Source organism: Protopterus annectens, chromosome 5.part1 (assembly GCF_019279795.1).
Source record: "Protopterus annectens isolate FY-2018-M chromosome 5.part1, PAN1.0, whole genome shotgun sequence".
NCBI lineage: Eukaryota > Metazoa > Chordata > Ceratodontiformes > Protopteridae > Protopterus > Protopterus annectens.
Window position 1 is genome coordinate 634015301 of NC_056736.1, and position 19051 is coordinate 634034351.

Sequence of the window (19051 nt, forward strand, 5' to 3'; positions counted from 1 at the left end):
AGAAACTCGATACACTAGAGCACTAGTCTAGATTGTGGCTAGATCAGTTCCAAGGAGTGGCTTGGTACCCGCCTGTCATATTGGATGGACTTGGAAGAAAAGGATAAGTACATAACTTACTTATTCCTTAGTGTTAAAAGGAGAATGACTTTGATCATTTTGAGTATTTGAATGTATGTGCAGTCAGCACCAAATTGACCAAGGACAATGGGTAAGGTATTTAAAGCCACTGTTTTTAGGCAGAGCTTTGCTTTATTCAAGTAAAATGTTGATGACCGGGTAGCCTATTTAAATTTTACATTTGACCATCTCAGTCTTTAAACTTATTCCTGATACATCCAGGAAAATTGCTTATAGAACATAAAAAGGAGAGGGCAGTATGAGTGATTTAATTGCAGAAATAAGCACTTAAGTGTGTGAATGGGTGCAAAGTTGTTTTGAAATGTTGAGAAATGTTATGATAAAGTATAAATTACTCTGTGCCTTTCTTGAAGATATGACACTTTGGTAACAAATCAGGAGTGCAATATTGCTGAGTAAATGAACAAAATGAGTGACCTTTGTCTAGCCTGAAGGGCACAATTGCACACGAATGGGGTACCCTGCCTCACACATAGGTACAAAGGAATCCACAGAGGCAGTTTAAACCTTCACAAAAAGTTACACATGCAAAGAAGGAATACACTGTCTTAAGTACATGCCAAGATCTTGGGGTAAAATGTTTTCTTGTGTGCTTTTTCCCTGCTGTGCCAACCAACCATCAAGGCATTCTATCAGCCGTACCCATTTGCTTCCCCAATCCTGGGTATTCCCAAGTGAAAGCAATAGCGAACAGGGAAGACTATCATAGGGTTATGCACTCAATGGCATGTCAACAATGAGGTCATATTTATTTAGATCTGACCCTCTCCCCACATCATCCTGAAGACCATGATGCTTCAGTGCACTAAGGCCTGACATTTTGTTTTTATTAACAAACTCCTGTTTTATCTTCAAGCTTCATGTCTTGAGGAAGAAAACTTGTTTGGTTCTGCAGATAAGGAAGAAATGTAGAAAAGTTGAATGGTGCTAAAGCCAAATGTAGTTTTCAGAGAAAAATGTGACAGGCTGAAGTGATGTTTGTAGTAGTCTTTCAATAAAACATGCAGAAAGCTGTACTATTATGAGATAAATATAATTGCTTTTTTCATAAAAAATGTAAATCACACACACAAGCACAGAGAGAGAGACAGAGACTATTAGGCATTTACTGTCTTGTTTCTAGAGTATGAAGCTCAAGTCGCAATGCATTCTCCCATGAATCAGTACAACTGTTATTTGCACATTTATGCCACAGGTGGTTAGACTTCAGTAAAGCTTTTAGCTGATTGTAGTGATACAACTAGATTTTTTTGTCCTTTGTTCTATGGTGTGTTTATATCTGCTGCTTTCTTTAATGGCAGAAGCCTGAAAAATCTGGCTTTGCTCAGCCCTCTAAAGTGGTAGCCTCTTGTAGTTAAATTCTGCCCTGTGCTTATTTGAATTATTTTTTCTGAAGGCACAAGGAAATACTGCATACCACTGCAAAGATTTGTATTTTTAATGTCCCCACCACTTCCTTTGTCAGGATGGATTCTGTCTGGCTCCTTTGCTAGGTGAGTCAGTATTTATTTGCATTTCTTCTTTTAATTACTATACTTAGGTATATTCCATTTTGAATAATTATGATTGTGTATTTCAGGAATGAATGTGGAGTTTGTAGCATTAAGTGAAATGTCCCTAGTTATAGGGAAAAGAAGGTTGTGGGACTTGGTCCCAAGTGCATAGGATGTTAATTTAGTCAGTATTCTCTCATTAGTTTAGACACAGTGTCATACTGTTAACCAATGTGTGTTACATTAAGGTTTTAGGTTTTGGTTTGTAGTAGTGGTACAGTGCTGTAGAATCTTGCATCACAGTTACAAAAATATGCTTGTATTCAGTCACACTTTTCATGTGTGTAGTGTTGAGCTGCTTATAGCAGACTTTTTTGTGTGTCTTTTGCATGCATCTAAAGGCTCGTTTTTACGCTCCAACAACAATATTTATTGATGAAATCGATTCTATATGCAGTCGCAGAGGCAGCTCTGATGAACATGAAGCAAGTCGCCGAGTCAAGTCAGAGCTACTAATACAAATGGATGGTAATTTTTTGTCTATCACTTATTTTATATGAATCATTTGTTTATTGTTCTTTCATAGTTTTTTAGCACATTCTTTTTTCCCCAAAGGCTAAGACTAAAGCAGATGTAATCATACATTTTTCAACTATGTGTGTTTATATACAGGATTTAAATATGTATCCATGCTAACATGTCATGCAAACTTTAGAAAAAATAATGACTGGAATTCAGATATGAATATCACAATGCATTAGGTAAAACCACATAGCAAGCGGCAGCACATGGGAGGAGATTCAGAGACACAGGTAGCACCACCTTGCTATGAGGTAAAATTGTGCAAACACCATCATTTGCCAGTGACTCTATAATTATATGGAAATGACTAGCATTATAGTAATGAGCCCAATTGCAAATGTGAATAATTGTAAATAGGGTGAAGTGATTCAGAAATATATAAAATTGCACAATCAACTATGGCTGCTAGATAGTTTGAGCACAGGGATCTTTCAGAGACCATCAGAGGGCACAGTGAATATATCACAGGCATCCACCTCAAGAATACTACACCCATTCCTTGATGTTGTGCAGCGGCATGTTGAGGGCCATATGTAGTTCCTAAGGACCACAGATGAGAGAAAACACTGTGTAGGCATTCTATGAAATAGCCCATTTCCTTGATGTGCTATGAGACATTAATTGCACCCACTTTGTTGTCAAGCCCTGCTTGGTCCACATGGACAGTGATACATCAACTGGAAGGGCTTTCATTCCATCAGCTGTTAGTTGGTATGCAAAGCACAGGGTATAATATACGTTGTACCCATGTGTCATCTAGGCAGTTCCCATGATTCTCACATCTGGCACATGTCTGACCTCTATCATCAATTTGTATGGGATAACTTCTGGTCATGCTATGAAGCTATGACTTATGACAGCAATACACAGCCCACAGAGAATGGATGAGATGTTACGGATCCATTACCCCTACATCCTCTAGTGTGTGTTTTAATTGAGGAAGACCTACCTCTGCTGTCTAGATTCCTCTTGTGGTACACTGCAATATGCTCCCAAGACCTGCAGCAAGATATTTGCTATTGATGCAATTTTGTATACCGTGGTGGTAAGCAAACAGCAAGAGCAGGGGAATGACATCAGAGTATCAGACAAAATGGAGCTATGGGCAGAGGAGGTGCCAGTTAAGGAGTTGTCAGAAGAACTTGCTGCAGGGCAAGATCATATGAGACAAAGGCAGGTGCAATAAGCTGTGGCATTTGCAAAGAGGCAGCATCTGGCCACTATTATGGGCTACAATAGACAAAACAAAGATTAAAACCAGTTCATGCAATAGTACACCCAAGCTGTGCCATACAGTGCATTGACTGGTCAGACAGCACATCAGATATCACCTATCCTTAGAACACAACAGTGAGGTCAGGGCAAAGTTGTCATTATACATACAGTTGAGAAGGGGCAGAATGACAGGGATCAGTAACAGGCACACTAGTTTGAAGGGGAACAAAGAATGTGGAAAGGAGCATGTGATTTACTTACACTAGCAAAATATATGGCACCTATGTTTCCGGTAGACAGAGGCAGCCTGTAAATGCTTGACCACCTATGCCCAAGCCTAAACATACCCTTTAAAATAACCCTAGGGTATCAAAACTTGTCAGATACATTTAGGAAGCATGGCCAGTCTTAAAAAGGCCCACTGAGGTTGTTAGCCTAGTAATCCCCAGTGAACCTACTGAACCTACATGGGCAGAAGATTGGAAGAACCTGGGTATAGAGTAGAGAGGGGTGTTGCTTCCTGGGGTTGTAGGTGTCAGGAAGTAGTGGATACTTGCTCAAAATGGTTCCATGGGGCACAGCTCCTGCAAGTGTGGTTTCACTGTATGCATATGTGCGAGAGAGAGAGAGAGAGAGAGTGTGTGTGTGTGTGTGTGTGTGTGTGTGTGTGTGTGTGTGTGTGTGTGTGTGTGTGTGTCTGTGTAAGATGTATGTTTTGGAACCTTAGATAGGAATGATACAGACCATAAATGCCTCTGGCCATGAGTGCTGAATGGCATGGGCACCAACACCTGTCCATAAGGATGAAGGTAGACTGCAAGACCATAATGATCTGGTCATACCATGTGCCTGACTGCTGTGTAGGCTACTTCTGCTTGGGTGGACATGTGTTACACCAGGTACACCACCATATGGTGGTGTGGAGTAGGTAACAATACATGACCTTGACATGCCTGCCATATGGTGTGTACTCACTGTGGAGGCAGATGAGTGGCATCCACAAAACTGGCATTTAGAGACTGACCACTTTGTAGCACCTGTAGCAACAGTGAGTACACATATGTGCCTGTCCAACATATCACTTAGGTGGATGATACAGACATATACGTTGTCATACCGGCTGTACAATACACCTCTCACCTCTGCCATGGGGATAGTGGCATCTGCCTGTGCCTGGATGATAGCCCCACACATCTGTTGAGTAATATCAATTCTGACAAGCATGTCAGGCAAGGAGCAGGAGCCATGGCATTGATGGCCACCAACCCATCTCTCCTGAATCCTGTCGCCATGCTCTGTGGAGGAGACAATGACCACTGCAGGTGCATGGTCAAGGCATAACAGTGATCTCTGAGTAGGAGAGCTGTGCATGACCTGGCCTTCTACTGGCTGTGGAGAAGTGGGGGGCATGTTCCACATGACAGAATATCTGTGTCTGTGGGCTTAGGTGGCATTGTACCTCCATAGCTATCACTGCCAGCAGTGGCGCTGTGCCCTCAGACTTTGCTAGTATAAGGCCACCATCATCAATGTCTGATGCAACACTGGCATCAACCATGTCCTGTTACATAGCAGCTGTGAAAGCAGACAGATAAATATCCAAGTGTAACATTGTTAATATGTGACAGCCCTACTTCCCTCTGATGCATCAGTGTTAAAATCCCTGATGTAAAGGTAGTGAGGATATGGAGGTGTTGGGCTTGAGCATTCCTTTGCCGACAACACGGGCATACCACTAAAAATGTTTACTGACTTAAGGAAATACCACCCTGGTACATCCCCAGCAGAGATATGGGATGGTGCATCCAGTTCAACTCCCACATCCAGGTATTAGGGTCCTTTTGGTCTTCCTAGACAGGGACAATAGGAATTTCTCCATGTTGATGAGGGTGGTCTTTGATGCTGGACCCATACTCATGGTCAAATACTTTTTGTCCAGCAAGTCTCCCCTCCAACCCTGGCAGTAGAGTTAGTGACTAGCGACTATATGGTGGCATTGGACTATGTCATGCTGCCCTGTTGCTTACTAGTGTGCTCCATGTGATTCCCACAATATGCATCAATGAGGATCTGTTATAATTTTCTCCTGGATACAACCTGTGAAGTGGCCATGGCTTCTAAACGGTCGTAGTCTGGGTGGGCATCCGCATGTTGCAAGAAGGAGATTAAAGCATTTCTTTACTTCCTATATTGAGACTACCAGGACTGCCTTCGAGAGACTTATGTGAGGGCCCACAGTACATGGTGGATGACTGACACTGCCATGGCAGAGTGGTGAATAATGCCATGGGCATCACCCACTGTGATGAGCTATGCTGACATAATTACAGCAACTTCAAGAGGCATCAATGGAACAATGAAGTTAGAGAAATGGAGCCATAGTGCTACATTAAGTAGTAGTTACTGTTGGTTGCTTATACATAGGCATTGCACTAGAGTCAGAGCAATGTACCACTACGCCAAATCAGCATTCTTGCTCAGCTATATGTAGTTCTTGGGGTTCATGGGCTTGCTTCTTTTTATGTTCAGTTTCTCTTCACCTGGTGAAATAGAAGACAGCTGGCTGATATGTCAGAGGTGACAAGCAAGATTGTAGAGGCATTGGGGTACGTATATGACACTGATGTTATAGCTGCATATCTGTTAAGCACCTGCTTCATTGTTCATATTTGAATTGTTACTAATTATTTTAATGATTGCATATAGGTTTGTTTTATGTAATACATATTTTGTTGCTACAAGTTGATCTATTCTACTGCCCGTTCTACCACCAGGGCATAACAGTAGTAGAATGGTGATGCAAACTGAGTTGACTGTGGGTGTCCCACCATCATCCCAGGTGTCATCATTTACTTTGGACCTGATTGATCAGCATCATTCAGTGCCACATCCATGGCCTTATCCCTGCTGCTCATACACAGTGCCCTAATTAGTCTTCCATGCCTTAATCTTACTCTGGCCTTTCCACCACCCCTGCCTGTGACAGTTACATGTGGCATACCATGGGCATGTGTCTGATATGGTGCTGATTGAATCTTAATTGAGGCTGTCTTATGTCATGGTATGTTATGAGTTACAGTATTCCAATGTATATTAACATTGGACTTATCTGGCATATTCTCCATTGGGCGTTGTAGGGGAGCATTTGTAGGCTGTGTCTGACATCTTAAAGTAGGCTTCTATGGGCTAGGTACTTCATGCAAAGGGGGTTGGTCAACCCTTCTTCAGTCCCATTTGTGGTTCCAGTGTGGCATCTTATGGACTGCACACATGGCCTACACATGGGGATTGGTTAAGTGCCATTTAAGCTTGCCTGTTGTAGTGCACATACTGGTATAGAACCTTTGTGTCAGCCCTCTGTATTGTTTCTTGTTTACCAATGCATACTTAATAGCATTGTACTCCTCCAAGGACTGTACTGCCACTTGGTGATCGTTGTTTTTGTGTTTCTCTATTGTCCCTGTTTTCTTTTTGTAATTAGCCCTTTGTTGTTGTTTTTTTGTTCTGGCTATGTATGTTCATATTTTATGCATTGTGAGCTGTGGTAATGGATATGCTATGGCAACAGCCACCACACTGTACACTTGTCTTGCCATCATCTGCTGGGTCTCCAGCACTCTCCAGGCCCACCTCTCTGTAGTGTGATGGTGATCATCTAGCATGGGGCAACCTGGAGGGCTTCCTATTGCCCTCTGATCATCTACATCAACAGTGGGAGAGAGTGTAGATTCATTCTACATGGTGGCATAACCAGTGGGTTCTGCTGTGGCAGGAGGTGAAATGCCTAGTCACTGGTTGGGTAGATCAGCAGCTAAGAAACCTGCACTAACAGCCTGGAATGTATACTTGTGCTACTGGCAGAGTCATACAGATGCCTGCCCCTGATTAGTGGGCCAGCAGTGGTGGGTCCATCTGTGAGGATGTTCAAAGAGGTGCCTGATCTTGAGTGTGTGCAGCACTGCACAGCATGACATTCAGCCATCACCCCCACCCTAATTTCCATCATGGTGTTCCCTTTCCTTGTGTTTCATTTTCCTTCCCATTTTGTTATCCAGTCTTCCACATCACCGGTTGATATTTATCTTATTAATCACTGCTGTAGTAGCCTTAGCTATGTGGGTTATATCTTGCCACGGATATAATAGCTGGCTAGCTTCCAAAGGTTCAGGGCATCTTCTATGCACCCTGATCCAGGCAGCTAGAACTGAGCTGACAAAAAATAAGTTTGGACATGAAGCCTTCTACAGATTTTCTGCTGCCAAATAAGTATGCTCCTCTGAGGCTTTCAAGGATCAATGGTCAGTTTGTGCTGCTTTTTTGCCAGCCAGATAAGTTCCCTTTGGGGGAAAAAAACTTCCATTTTCTTATTTGTGTTGCTGCTTTATCACTTTTCCTCTTCTGCACAGTTATTTTAAGGCTAGGAATGTTGCATTTTAATGGACTGACAATACCCCAGATGAGAAAGATACAGTGGTATCTGAAATATCTTTGGTCCCAACACCAACACCCTTTATCTTTTCAAATCCCAGTGAGTGCTGGGGTTTGTCAGAAGAGAAATCATTTGGTGTAGACAGCAGACATCCTTAAATCCAGGTCTCCCCTTCTCCCTCCCTAATCCAAAGCAGTCTGTCACCACAGACACCTTGGACTTTGATTGAGGAGCAGTTTCAGGAGGGATAAAAGTGCAGGGGGTGTGGAACACTAAGGGCAGATGTGAGCTCATAAATATCAAGGAGATGCTTGCCTGATCAATGCACTCATCTCTCTGAACCATCTCTGGTCTCTGGGACCCTTTCAGGTGGTTACAGACAGTATCACAGTTATGTGGTACATCAACAAGAATGGGGAAACTAGGTTGTGTCCCCTTTGCAGACTAGCCATGTTAAATTGGGATAGAGCTTCACAGCACAATCTCACTTTATAGGCATCCTACATTTTGTCAGAGCAAAGTTGTGTGGCAGATAAGCTCAGCAGGACCAGGGCAGACCCTCACGAATGGAAACTGGATCAGGGGATCTTCCAAGATTTCATCCATCTGTGGGGAGCTCCTAAAGTAGATCTGTTTTCCTTCTCAGTGAGCAATCAACTGGCATGCTTCTGTTGCAGGACTCCATGGAAAAAGATGTGGAGGACAGATGCCTTTTCCTGTGTGCTTTTCCACTCTTTCCACTAATACCTACAGTACTTTTGCGGTTTCAGAAGGAATCCACCAAGAACATTGAGGTTACTCCCTTCTGGCCCAGGCAACTGGGGTTCTCCCTTCTTTTGGAAATGGCTAAGAAGAATTGCCACTAGCTTCCTTACAGACTGGATATACTCAAACAAGGATCAGCAGTTTTTGATACACCCAGACATCAATCAGTTTCGACTGCCTGGATGATAGGGTCTTAATTCCTTTTAGGTACTTGTTTACTAAGGATGTGGATCAGGTGCTACTGGAGGCAAGAAAGCCTGCTACTAGAAAATCATATATTAGCAAAGTGAAAATGTTTTCTAGTTGGTGCCAACAACATAATCACCACCTATTCAGGACTAGTTGTTTTCTGGTTTTACAATATTTGTGTGAGTTGCTATTCTTATTCCTCTGTCAGGGTTCATTTATCAGCCATTTCAGCATGTCTACCTGTGGATCCTCCTTTTTCAGTGCAGTCTCATATCAAAATGTTTTTGAAAGTGGTTTTGCATAAGAGTCCTCCAAGAAAACCAGTAGCTCCTGCTCTGAATCTTAATTTTGTTTTAGAGAAGCTAACACTTCTACCATTTGAACCAGGTAACCTGGTTGCCTGAGGTTGCTAATACAGAAAACAGTTTTACTGATTGGTCTGACCTCAGGAAGAAGGGTATCTGAGTTGCAAGCTCCTACTGTTAGTCAACCCTATCTCATTTTATACAGGGACAGGATTACTTTGCGAATGAATCCTTCTTTTATGCCTAAAGTGGTGTCCGAGTTTACTTTAAGCAAAACTGCCAATCTCCATGTTTTATTTCCTGAACCTAAAAATGAGGGAGAAAGAGTACTCCATACCTTGGATGTCTACACACAACTCGGGTACTATCTTGTCAGAACAAAATCTTTTAGATCATTGGAGCAATTATTGATTTCTTGTAAAGGTAAGAAGAAGAGACAACCTGTGTCAAAACAGACTATTTCCAAATAGTTGTCTAAGGCTATTACCTTCTGTTATACTCACCATAACAAAACTATTCCAGGCAGGGTCAAGGCCCACTCTACCAGGGCCTTGGCTCCATCTATGCTTTTAGAAAGGGTTGCATTCTAGAAATATTATAGAACCTGCTATTTAGTCCTCTGTACATACTTTTACAAAGCACTATAAGCTTGATTCCCTCTCTAGATCCAGATTAGGCATTGCTAGGACCATTCTCCAGGGACATCCGGACTCTTCTCCTTACAACTCCTAAATATAGTTAGTTAAGGTAATCTACCCATATAGTTAAGGTTACTGCAGCATTGATCAGTATGATGAACATAGTACACTTGTGTAAGTAAACATACCATAACAGTAGCTGTCCGAATGATCATTGCTACAATAGCCACTCCTTCCCTCCATCCCCTTTGTTTTTTGGTGTGCTTTTTATGCCAAGATGTAGACATTTATTTTTGTCCTAGCTTTGTCCTTTCAGAGCTCAGGCTCCCTGTCTCTGTTGACAGGAAAGCTCTGAAGGGTTTGCACCCAAATTTGTCTTTTAGTCAGCTCAGCTTGAGCTGCCTGGCAGTTTATGCATGTAAGCTGGCCAACTGTTATATCCTTGACAGAATATAACCCATATAACTAAGGCTACTGCAGTAGTGATCATTCAAATGCGTACTATTATGATAAGTTTACTTACACAGCAGTACTTCTCTAGAGATACCCTTTATAGTTTCCCTCCACCTCCCACATTGTTGTTGACTTTCTCTTATCCAAATATAACCTTACTTTGAACCTTTTTCATTATGGAACCTATTTGTAGTTGTCTTTTTATTTTTGTTAAATTGCTTAATATCTCTGTAAATATTACTTTACTCAGACCATTCTCTTAAATATGTAACGTGTATTTTTCTTTTGATTTTGTTAATTGCTAAATATTACTGTATACTGCATTTTAAATGTTTATCTGCTTGGAGCTTTTCTCCCCGGGCCTCCGCTGAAAATGGATATGTATCCAGTCGGACTTTCCCAGTTAACAAATGTAAAATAAATAAAATGTGTCTGTACTTGAAAAATCTGTTGTACATGGGGAATAACATGAGACTTCTTGAGCATCTCTGTAATAAGTCACCAGATTCTTTGTCACCTGTTAAAATTAAAACTATTTTATAAAATCCAATCAGTCTTAATAAAATGTTAAGGCCAACCAACACTGTGTCAAGGGGATGGTACACAATTGAGAAAAAAGCAAGCCAGCAACAAGTGAGCCGTGAAGTAACAAGTAGTTTATTTAAAAACTACTAAGGCAACATGAAAAGCTGATAAACAAACCGGTTTCGGCCCGGATTTAACCTAGCCTTCTTCAGTGTTTTACAAAAAAAGCCAATCATGGTGTAGTTTTATACAATCATGAAAAATAGTTGATTGGTTGACAAGAATTAGTATACTCATGAATATTCATCAAATATATACTCTGACAAGATTTTTCATAAATATTCATTAAGCCCTGGACTAAAAAGGGCACCAAGTTTGGTGATCCATTTCTTTTCTTTGACATCAAGTTTTTTATGCCAGCCACATTTATTAGTTCTATCACCAATAAGTTTGTCAATAATTACAAAGTGAAAATGAGCTGTATTATGTATAAGTGTATGCTTATATAGAGCATTGGATGTTCTTTTACATTTAATATCACTCAAGTGTTCGGACACACGTAACCTAAAAGGTCGAGAAGTTTGCCCAATATAGAATGAGTGACAAGTGCAACAAGCCATATATATGGCCCAATCAGTATTACAATTGGCAAAGAATTGAATGTCAAAAACTCTGTTACTATTTCTGCTGGTAAATTCCTTTGATTTCAGAATATGTTTGCAGTTAACACAATGGCCACATGGGAAACAGCCAATAAGTTTGTCCCCCAAAATAGTTGTTTGGTATACCTGGGGTAGTGTGGATTCAGAGTGATGTTTATAGTGGTTGAAGTATCCCGCTAAATTTTTTCCTTTCCGAAAGGAGAAAGAACATTTGTTAGGAATAAATGTTTGAATTCTGACATCCGCTTCCAATATGTTCCAATTATCCTTAATAATGTTCATGAATTTATTAGTATTTCTGCCAAATGTGGTTGTAAAACGTAAAATGTTTTCAGTCACAGGTTTCTTTTTGTACATCAATAGATTTGATCTATGTAGGCCAGAGGCAATATTTTTGAGCCATTGGAACATACCCTGAGTTATAACCCCTGTCAATAAATCTATTGTGTAAATCCTGAGCATGTTGAATAAAGCTAGTATTATCAGAACAGTTACGTCTGATTCTGATAAATTGTGATTTTGGAATGTTTTTGGCAATATGTTTTGGATGAAAGCTGGAGGCATGGAGTAAGGTATTATATTGGGGAAACTTCCTATAGATTTCAGTTTTAAGGGTATTGTCCCTATTTCTAGTAACCAAAACATCCAAAAACGTTATGGATTTTTGATCATAAGTGATGGTAAACTGTATTCCCCATTTATTGTCATTTAGGTATTCCATAAATTCCTGAAGATATGAAATATCTGATCTCCACACCATCCAGCAATCATCCAAATATCTCCGCCAAATATCAATTTCAGGTAAATACAAATTATGAGTGTCATCATAAATCATAATCTGTTCAATATAAGCCATGAACAGATCAGCATATATGGGGGCAAAAGAGGCCCCCATCGCTGTACCTCTGATCTGTAAAAAACATTCCTGATTGTAGAAAAAAATATTTTTAGTAAGCACATGCTCAGTCAAATTTAACAAAAAGGTATTAAATCCTGGTTGATACATATTGGATTTATAAAGCCAAAATTCAATGGCATCAAGTCCGGCCCAATGTGGAATATTGGTATATAATGAGCTCACGTCCAGTGTGCAAAGCCACCAATCCTGTTCTAACTGCATGTCATTAACAATACCCAAAAATTGAGTAGTGTCCTGTATTCGAGATCTAACAAATGATAACAGAGGTTTCAAATACATAGTCAGAAATTCAGATAGTGGCTCAGTAAGTGAACCCATGCCCGACACTATGGGCCTACCTGGTGGATGTAAAGGATCCTTATGTATTTTTGGCAGAAAATAGATAAATTGTCTAGCTGGGTCAGTGATTGTTAGATGATTTAACGTTTTGGTAGTTATAATCCCATTATCAACTGCAGAGTGTAAAAAACTGTCAATTTCTTTTTTAAATACAGGGGTAGGATCCAGTGGCATTTTGGTATAATATCGAGCATCACCCAATTGTTCGTGAGCTTCGATATCATAGTAACTCCAGTCCAACACCACCACCGCTCCCCTTTTGTCTGCGTTGATAATGACCAAATCTTTATTCCGTACTAGTTCCTCCAAACAGGATATCTCTCCATCAGTCATATTATTAGACATAGGTAAACAATGATTAAACTGAAAATGTAAATCATTAAGTACGCTACGTAAAAATAGGTTAACAGTGGGATGCATCGGGGGTGTAAATGATGAAGCATGATATTTAAAGGTATCCATTTGTATCTGTTCATCATCCCCCTTATCCTGAAAAAATAATTTAAGATTAATAAGTCTACAAAAAGAAAATAGATCTTGTGCAAAAATGTCCTCAGAAACAAAAAAAACAGGAATAAAAGATAATCCTTTATTTAATAGAGATATTTGTTCAGGTGTAAGTACAGTGTTGGAAATGTTACATACATTATTTACTTGTTCGTTAGTACTTCCATCAAATTTTGTAGACTTATAACTTTTCCTGTGTTTCCTACCACCCCTCCTCCCTCTATGTTCCCTAAAGGGGGTGTGTAGTTTTTCCGTTTGGGAGTTGGGGAATCCATGGTGGGCTGTGTTTCTGTATCTGTCCCTGATGAAGTATCATATTCAGTAGAATCAGTATTGTTACCACGTCCTTTGAGGATAGAGCGTGGACGTTTCCTTTTAGAACTAGATGAATTTTTGTTGTACCCATCTTGGAATCTAACATGTCTAGTGTATTTAAAGGGTTGTCCCTTCTCGTAGTCAGAAAGATCACGAGAGAATTTTTTAAGTTTTCTTTCTTTCAGAAGAGTAGTAAAATTTAACAATTCAGTGCTAAGTTTCGATAGTAAAGCAGAGAAAAAAGTATCATTTTGATACTGATTACAATCCTCTATTAACTTTAGCACTTGAGTTGTTTCTTTATCAATGATCCTAGTATAATACTTGGATAGAGAACTAACAAACTTCATTGAACACTCTTGTTGAATAGAGGACCATTCTGTAGTTAAACTTTCGTCAGGGTCAGTTACCAAAGGCTGAATTTTAACCCTCAGACCCCTGAGGCAAATGCCCTTGGCCAGATAGGCTTTGAGTAATTTATGGTGCCAAACACAGGACCTAAGTGTTTTCATATTTTTATTAAGTTCAGTAAAAAGTTTCTCACATTTTTGTTCCGGCTTTATGGAAGTAATATTCCCAGAGCCCACAGAATCCTGACCAATGCCAAAGGGTGCAAGATCATCCTTGTCCGATGATAGATCCAAAAATATTTTATTCAAATCCATGATGGATATATATTCAGTAATATTATAATACTGAATCAAGGTAATATTATTTGGAACAACCACGTCCTGTGTGTAAATCTAATAGTAATCAGACAATACTGGCCATATAGTGGTAAGTACAAAGATTGTACACCCTATAACCACGTCATTCACAGGACAATAATGGTAAGAATAAATTAGGCAGTAGTCAACAAAATTAAAGTCAAGTGTAGGGCGCCTGAATTCTCAAAATTGTACAAATAGAAATAATAAATATATTTATCTATTGTAATAATTTAAATGGTCCAAGGGGAAAAGACAAAATTTGGCATACAGACCCTGTATCGTTCAATGAAGTCCAAGTATTATAATAGATCATATATTTCTTAATATAAAGAAATATAATAACTTATATGTGTTCCAAGAGGGTACATAAGTTTTGTTGAAAAAAATTAAGTGAAGGTCATCCACTAATAATAGTAATATATAAACTCTCAGGTTAAAGTAAAAGCATAATAAGAACTGGTGAAAATGAATATTGTAGTAGTAAATATATCACTGCATTAACTCTGAAAAACCACTTAAGTGTTACCCAATGTATAGCACGAAGAAAAAGGTTTCTATATTTCCAAGATAAATCATATACGGGCCATCACCTGGGGCCTGTAATTAATTCCTATTTGAAAGGATCCTTATAGATGTTTAAAACAGCATACTTTGTAGTACTTGCCAAATTAAGGAAAAAACTATTATATCCATTTCCCATATGTATGGCCTTGAGAATGATTATATAGAGTGTAACAATTTACCACAAAAAGCAACAAAAAATACAACAATATTTGCACCAAAGAATATAAATAAATCCTGTGCATATATTTTTAAAGTTGTACTATCATACTAATAATTGTTGCAAAAGCACAATAATCACATAAGGCACTCAAAACAGCTGGTACTTCAATTGTTCTTACTATAATGAACAATAATGCTGGTGACAAAAGAAATGTTTCACCAAATGTTCATAATGCCACTCATAGATGTATGCATGTTCGTTGCTAGTCATCGACTCTATAAATCATCTGTGCATCTGCCCGTTGATATTGTCCAAAGTGATAAGCAGTTCCCAAAGTTGATGTCAAAGAAAAGAAATGGATCACCAAACTTGGTGCCCTTTTTAGTCCAGGGCTTAATGAATATTTATGAAAAATCTTGTCAGAGTATATATTTGATGAATATTCATGAGTATACTAATTCTTGTCAACCAATCAACTATTTTTCATGATTGTATAAAACTACACCATGATTGGCTTTTTTTGTAAAACACTGAAGAAGGCTAGGTTAAATCCGGGCCGAAACCGGTTTGTTTATCAGCTTTTCATGTTGCCTTAGTAGTTTTTAAATAAACTACTTGTTACTTCACGGCTCACTTGTTGCTGGCTTGCTTTTTTCTCTTTTGATTCTCCTCTAGCCGTGCAACTCCCTACGTGCAGGGGAATTTTGTTTATGATGGTACACAATTACCACTGTTAATGGAACATCAGCCCATAGTCCCCTTATTTCTGGAAAATGCGTTAAAGTGGTAGACAACTAGCTTAAATCTAAAATGAGGTTTCATGTGATAAAAGTGCATGTGGTTTCTGACAAAAGCCAATCTTCCCATTCTTCTACTGGAGATGAGGGAAGTCCACCAAGCATTGCAGGGCTTCCAGGACCCCCTCCCCATGAGTGTGATCACTATTATGTTGGCAGTGTGGTATATCAACAAACAAGAAGGATTCCTCTGTTACCCTTTATGTTGGGTGGCCACAGGGGTTTGGCACTGGGCAATATCTTCCCAGCACTTTCTAATGTTAATGCATATCCTCGGGAAATCTATAGTAATAGCAGATAAGTTGAACAGGTCCATTCTTCTACCATGAGTGGTCTCTCAATCAGACAGTGGCTGTCATGATCTTCAGTCTCTGGAGCCAGACTTGCTGTGAACTGTTCGCAATCCCCCTTTAATGCCAAATGTAGCAGCTTTTTTGTCCTAATTCACCAAGAGGAGCAGTCTGCAAGGGGCACTTTGGTCCAGACTTGGTCTTAGGGTCTCTCCCCATTTACCCTCTGAATTCGACGATAACCAGATTCCTTCATAAAGTGGCCTTGTGTAAAATCACCCCCTTTTGGTGTGGATAAGTTTGGTTCCCCTTCTTGTGGCCTCATCTGCAATACCCACCATGGGTGCTGGATCCCCTTCCAGATTTGAATTCTCTCTAATTTGGCAAGCCTCGTCAGGACATCAGATCCCTGAATCTGACCACTCGGTTTCTCCACTTCCAATGACTGCCATAAATTCAAGGATTTTGTCCAGCTAGAAATCTTCCACCAGGAAAGTTTACATATTCAAATAAAAGAGACATTTCATCTGAGCCTCTGCCAAATGTGTAGACTGTTTTTCTGTCTCAAGAGTTCAACTGGCAGTTATTTCAAGTTTTCATGCAAGTGAAGAGCAGACCCATATTGCATTTTAGAGAGGCCATCCCTCTAAGGCCTTTTTATGAGGTATATTTTTCTTTATCCTCCTTTAAGGGATCCTAATCCATCCTGGGATCTTACTGTATTACTGCAGGCCTTGAGTAAAGCCCCATTTGAACCTACAGCTATGATGGACCTGAAATTCATGTCTTAGAAAACTATTCTTGGTGGTGATTACTTCACAAGGAGGATCTCAGAACTGCAAACCTTGTCTTGTAATCCACCATATTTGATATTTCATAAATATAGGGTGTCCCTTGGAACAAATCCTAATTTCCTTCTCAAGGTTGCCTCCAAGTCTTTCTTGAATCAGGCTATTCATATTCCTGTCTTTTTTCATAATTTCTCAAATAAAGGTGTATGTCTCCTACATTTGTTGGATATTCATCATCAGTTACATTTATGCTCGCATGTGTTCAACACTTTAATTAACTAATTATCTAATGAATGCTGGCAGTATAAATTTGTGTTTTGTACTGCAGAATAATATATCACTGATGAAGGCTAAAGTGCCGAAACCGGTTTGATTTGTCTTGGAATAAACCGTATATTTCACTCTTTTGGTGCTGAACCCATTTTTTGAATTGCAGTTTGGTCTTTTGGTTCTTTGCACCTGCCTTACTTGCGAAGCTTTCTGAAGCTACATTCTCTTTTCCCACTTTGCTGGGGGCCCTTGAGTGAACGGTTGGATTTTAATTTTGGAGTATTCCTTTTGTGATTAATAACTGTTTTCAGCATTCAATATTATCTCTGTTGTATATGTGGTTACTGTCTCCTGAGGAATGGTTATTCTACCGTGATTCACGGAGAAGGAATGAGTTCAGCATTTTCAGATTTTATGTTATGCTGTGGCCTGGTATTTTTTACTTCATTGTTCAGTGAACTATCAACACCAACTGCCTTGTTTTGGATCTAAGGATCGTTGTGGCTTCTGAACCTTCATCATTATATTTGATGGGGGACTGTATCTGTACTTTGTGCTCGGCTGATTTTTGAAAACTACTATCACTGAGCATTTGGGCAATAACAGTATCACCTCAGTGTTTTGGACTCATGCTACGCTCTGTTTGGAAAATATTTCCATTGGTGTTTTTTCAGCTTGGTGCAATATACAGGGGCGTTCTCTTTGTATGTTCTTTCAACTTTCTTGATGAAAACAGTGGCTTGATGACAGCAGGATCGAAGGGTCGTTATGGTGCAAGCTACAATTTGTGGTTTGGATACCATATGTGTGAGTCTTTTGCCAGACATTTGATTTATTATTTTTTACTTGGAACGCAACAATTGGATCGAAGGGTCGTTGTGGCGTACAATTGCTTGACATTATAATTTAGGTGAATCGTGTATGTGTAAGGTTTTGTTTTTTGAGCTGTTGTCCTAGATTATCAAGGTGACGACAACAGGATAGAAGGACCATTGTGGCAGTTGGGTTGTTGTGGATTTGCTGGACATTATATTGGCAAATATTTGATTAGTAATGTGAACATTTTTTCTTTTCTGCTGAACCACGGACTTTATCGGACTGATTCATATACAAACTTGTTGACTTAACCTATAAAGTGCACAGTCAATGGAAAATGTTCTGTTTTTGAGTGACACTGTTTGTACTACTTGCTGTTTAAATTAATAGAAGGAAAGGAGCAGGTTTATCTTGGTCATTGGTCAGAATTGATGCTTTTGTAAACTAATGTAAGTGATATTTTGGATTAGGATCTAACATGAAGGATGTTTGTTAGTAATTCCTGTATGTGAAACACATTGTGAATTTATACATTTTGTAACTAACATCATCGGATTTAAATATAAGATAGGGGCCTTTGGTTTATGTGCTTAAACTAATTAGATAGACCAATTGGGACTATTTTTTGCTTTCAAACTGCATTACTGAATCCGAACCTTTTTTCCCCTTTTGAAAAAAAACTATTTACTATGGATTTGGAGACCATATTGCAGAGTTTATCTGCCAATAAAAACGATCTCCAATTATTTGATATATATGAAGGTGATGGTTCTGACATAGGAGACATTAGGGATCCGGCTGATGAATGTAGAAATCTTTTTTCACAGCTAACAAAAAGTATGACAAGCTTACGTAATTCAGTGTGGCATCTTAAATTGTTTAAGGCCTATGAGGCCCAAAACATAACTCCTAGGGGCCTTAGAATCAGGTTACAGCCCTATGTTAGTAACCCTGACCAAGTCTTACAAGATCAATGGACACAAGCACAGCAGGATGCAACTATGTCCTTTGTTAGAATATCATCATCTTTTTATGAACGTTCAATACAGATTAATACATCGGAAACTCAACGGATTTGTAATGATATTAAAGTGTATGAAGGTCAGAAAGTATATCAGGATTGCCTTCAAAAACCATCTAAGGATCTACTAGCTATGGAAAAAAATCTTAGAAATA

The 19051-nt window shown here is 39.3% G+C and overlaps 1 protein-coding gene across 3 annotated transcripts in view; it reads left to right on the forward strand.

Annotated features, from left to right (window-relative positions):
• KATNAL1 (katanin catalytic subunit A1 like 1) overlaps positions 1 to 19051 on the forward strand; it is a 928864-nt gene that overhangs the window by 707032 nt on the left and 202781 nt on the right. For all 3 annotated transcript variants that reach the window (XM_044073252.1, XM_044073251.1, XM_044073253.1), the window contains one exon: positions 2036 to 2162. In XM_044073252.1, the coding sequence (XP_043929187.1) occupies positions 2036 to 2162 (127 nt within the window). The remainder of the gene's footprint in view (positions 1 to 2035; positions 2163 to 19051) is intronic.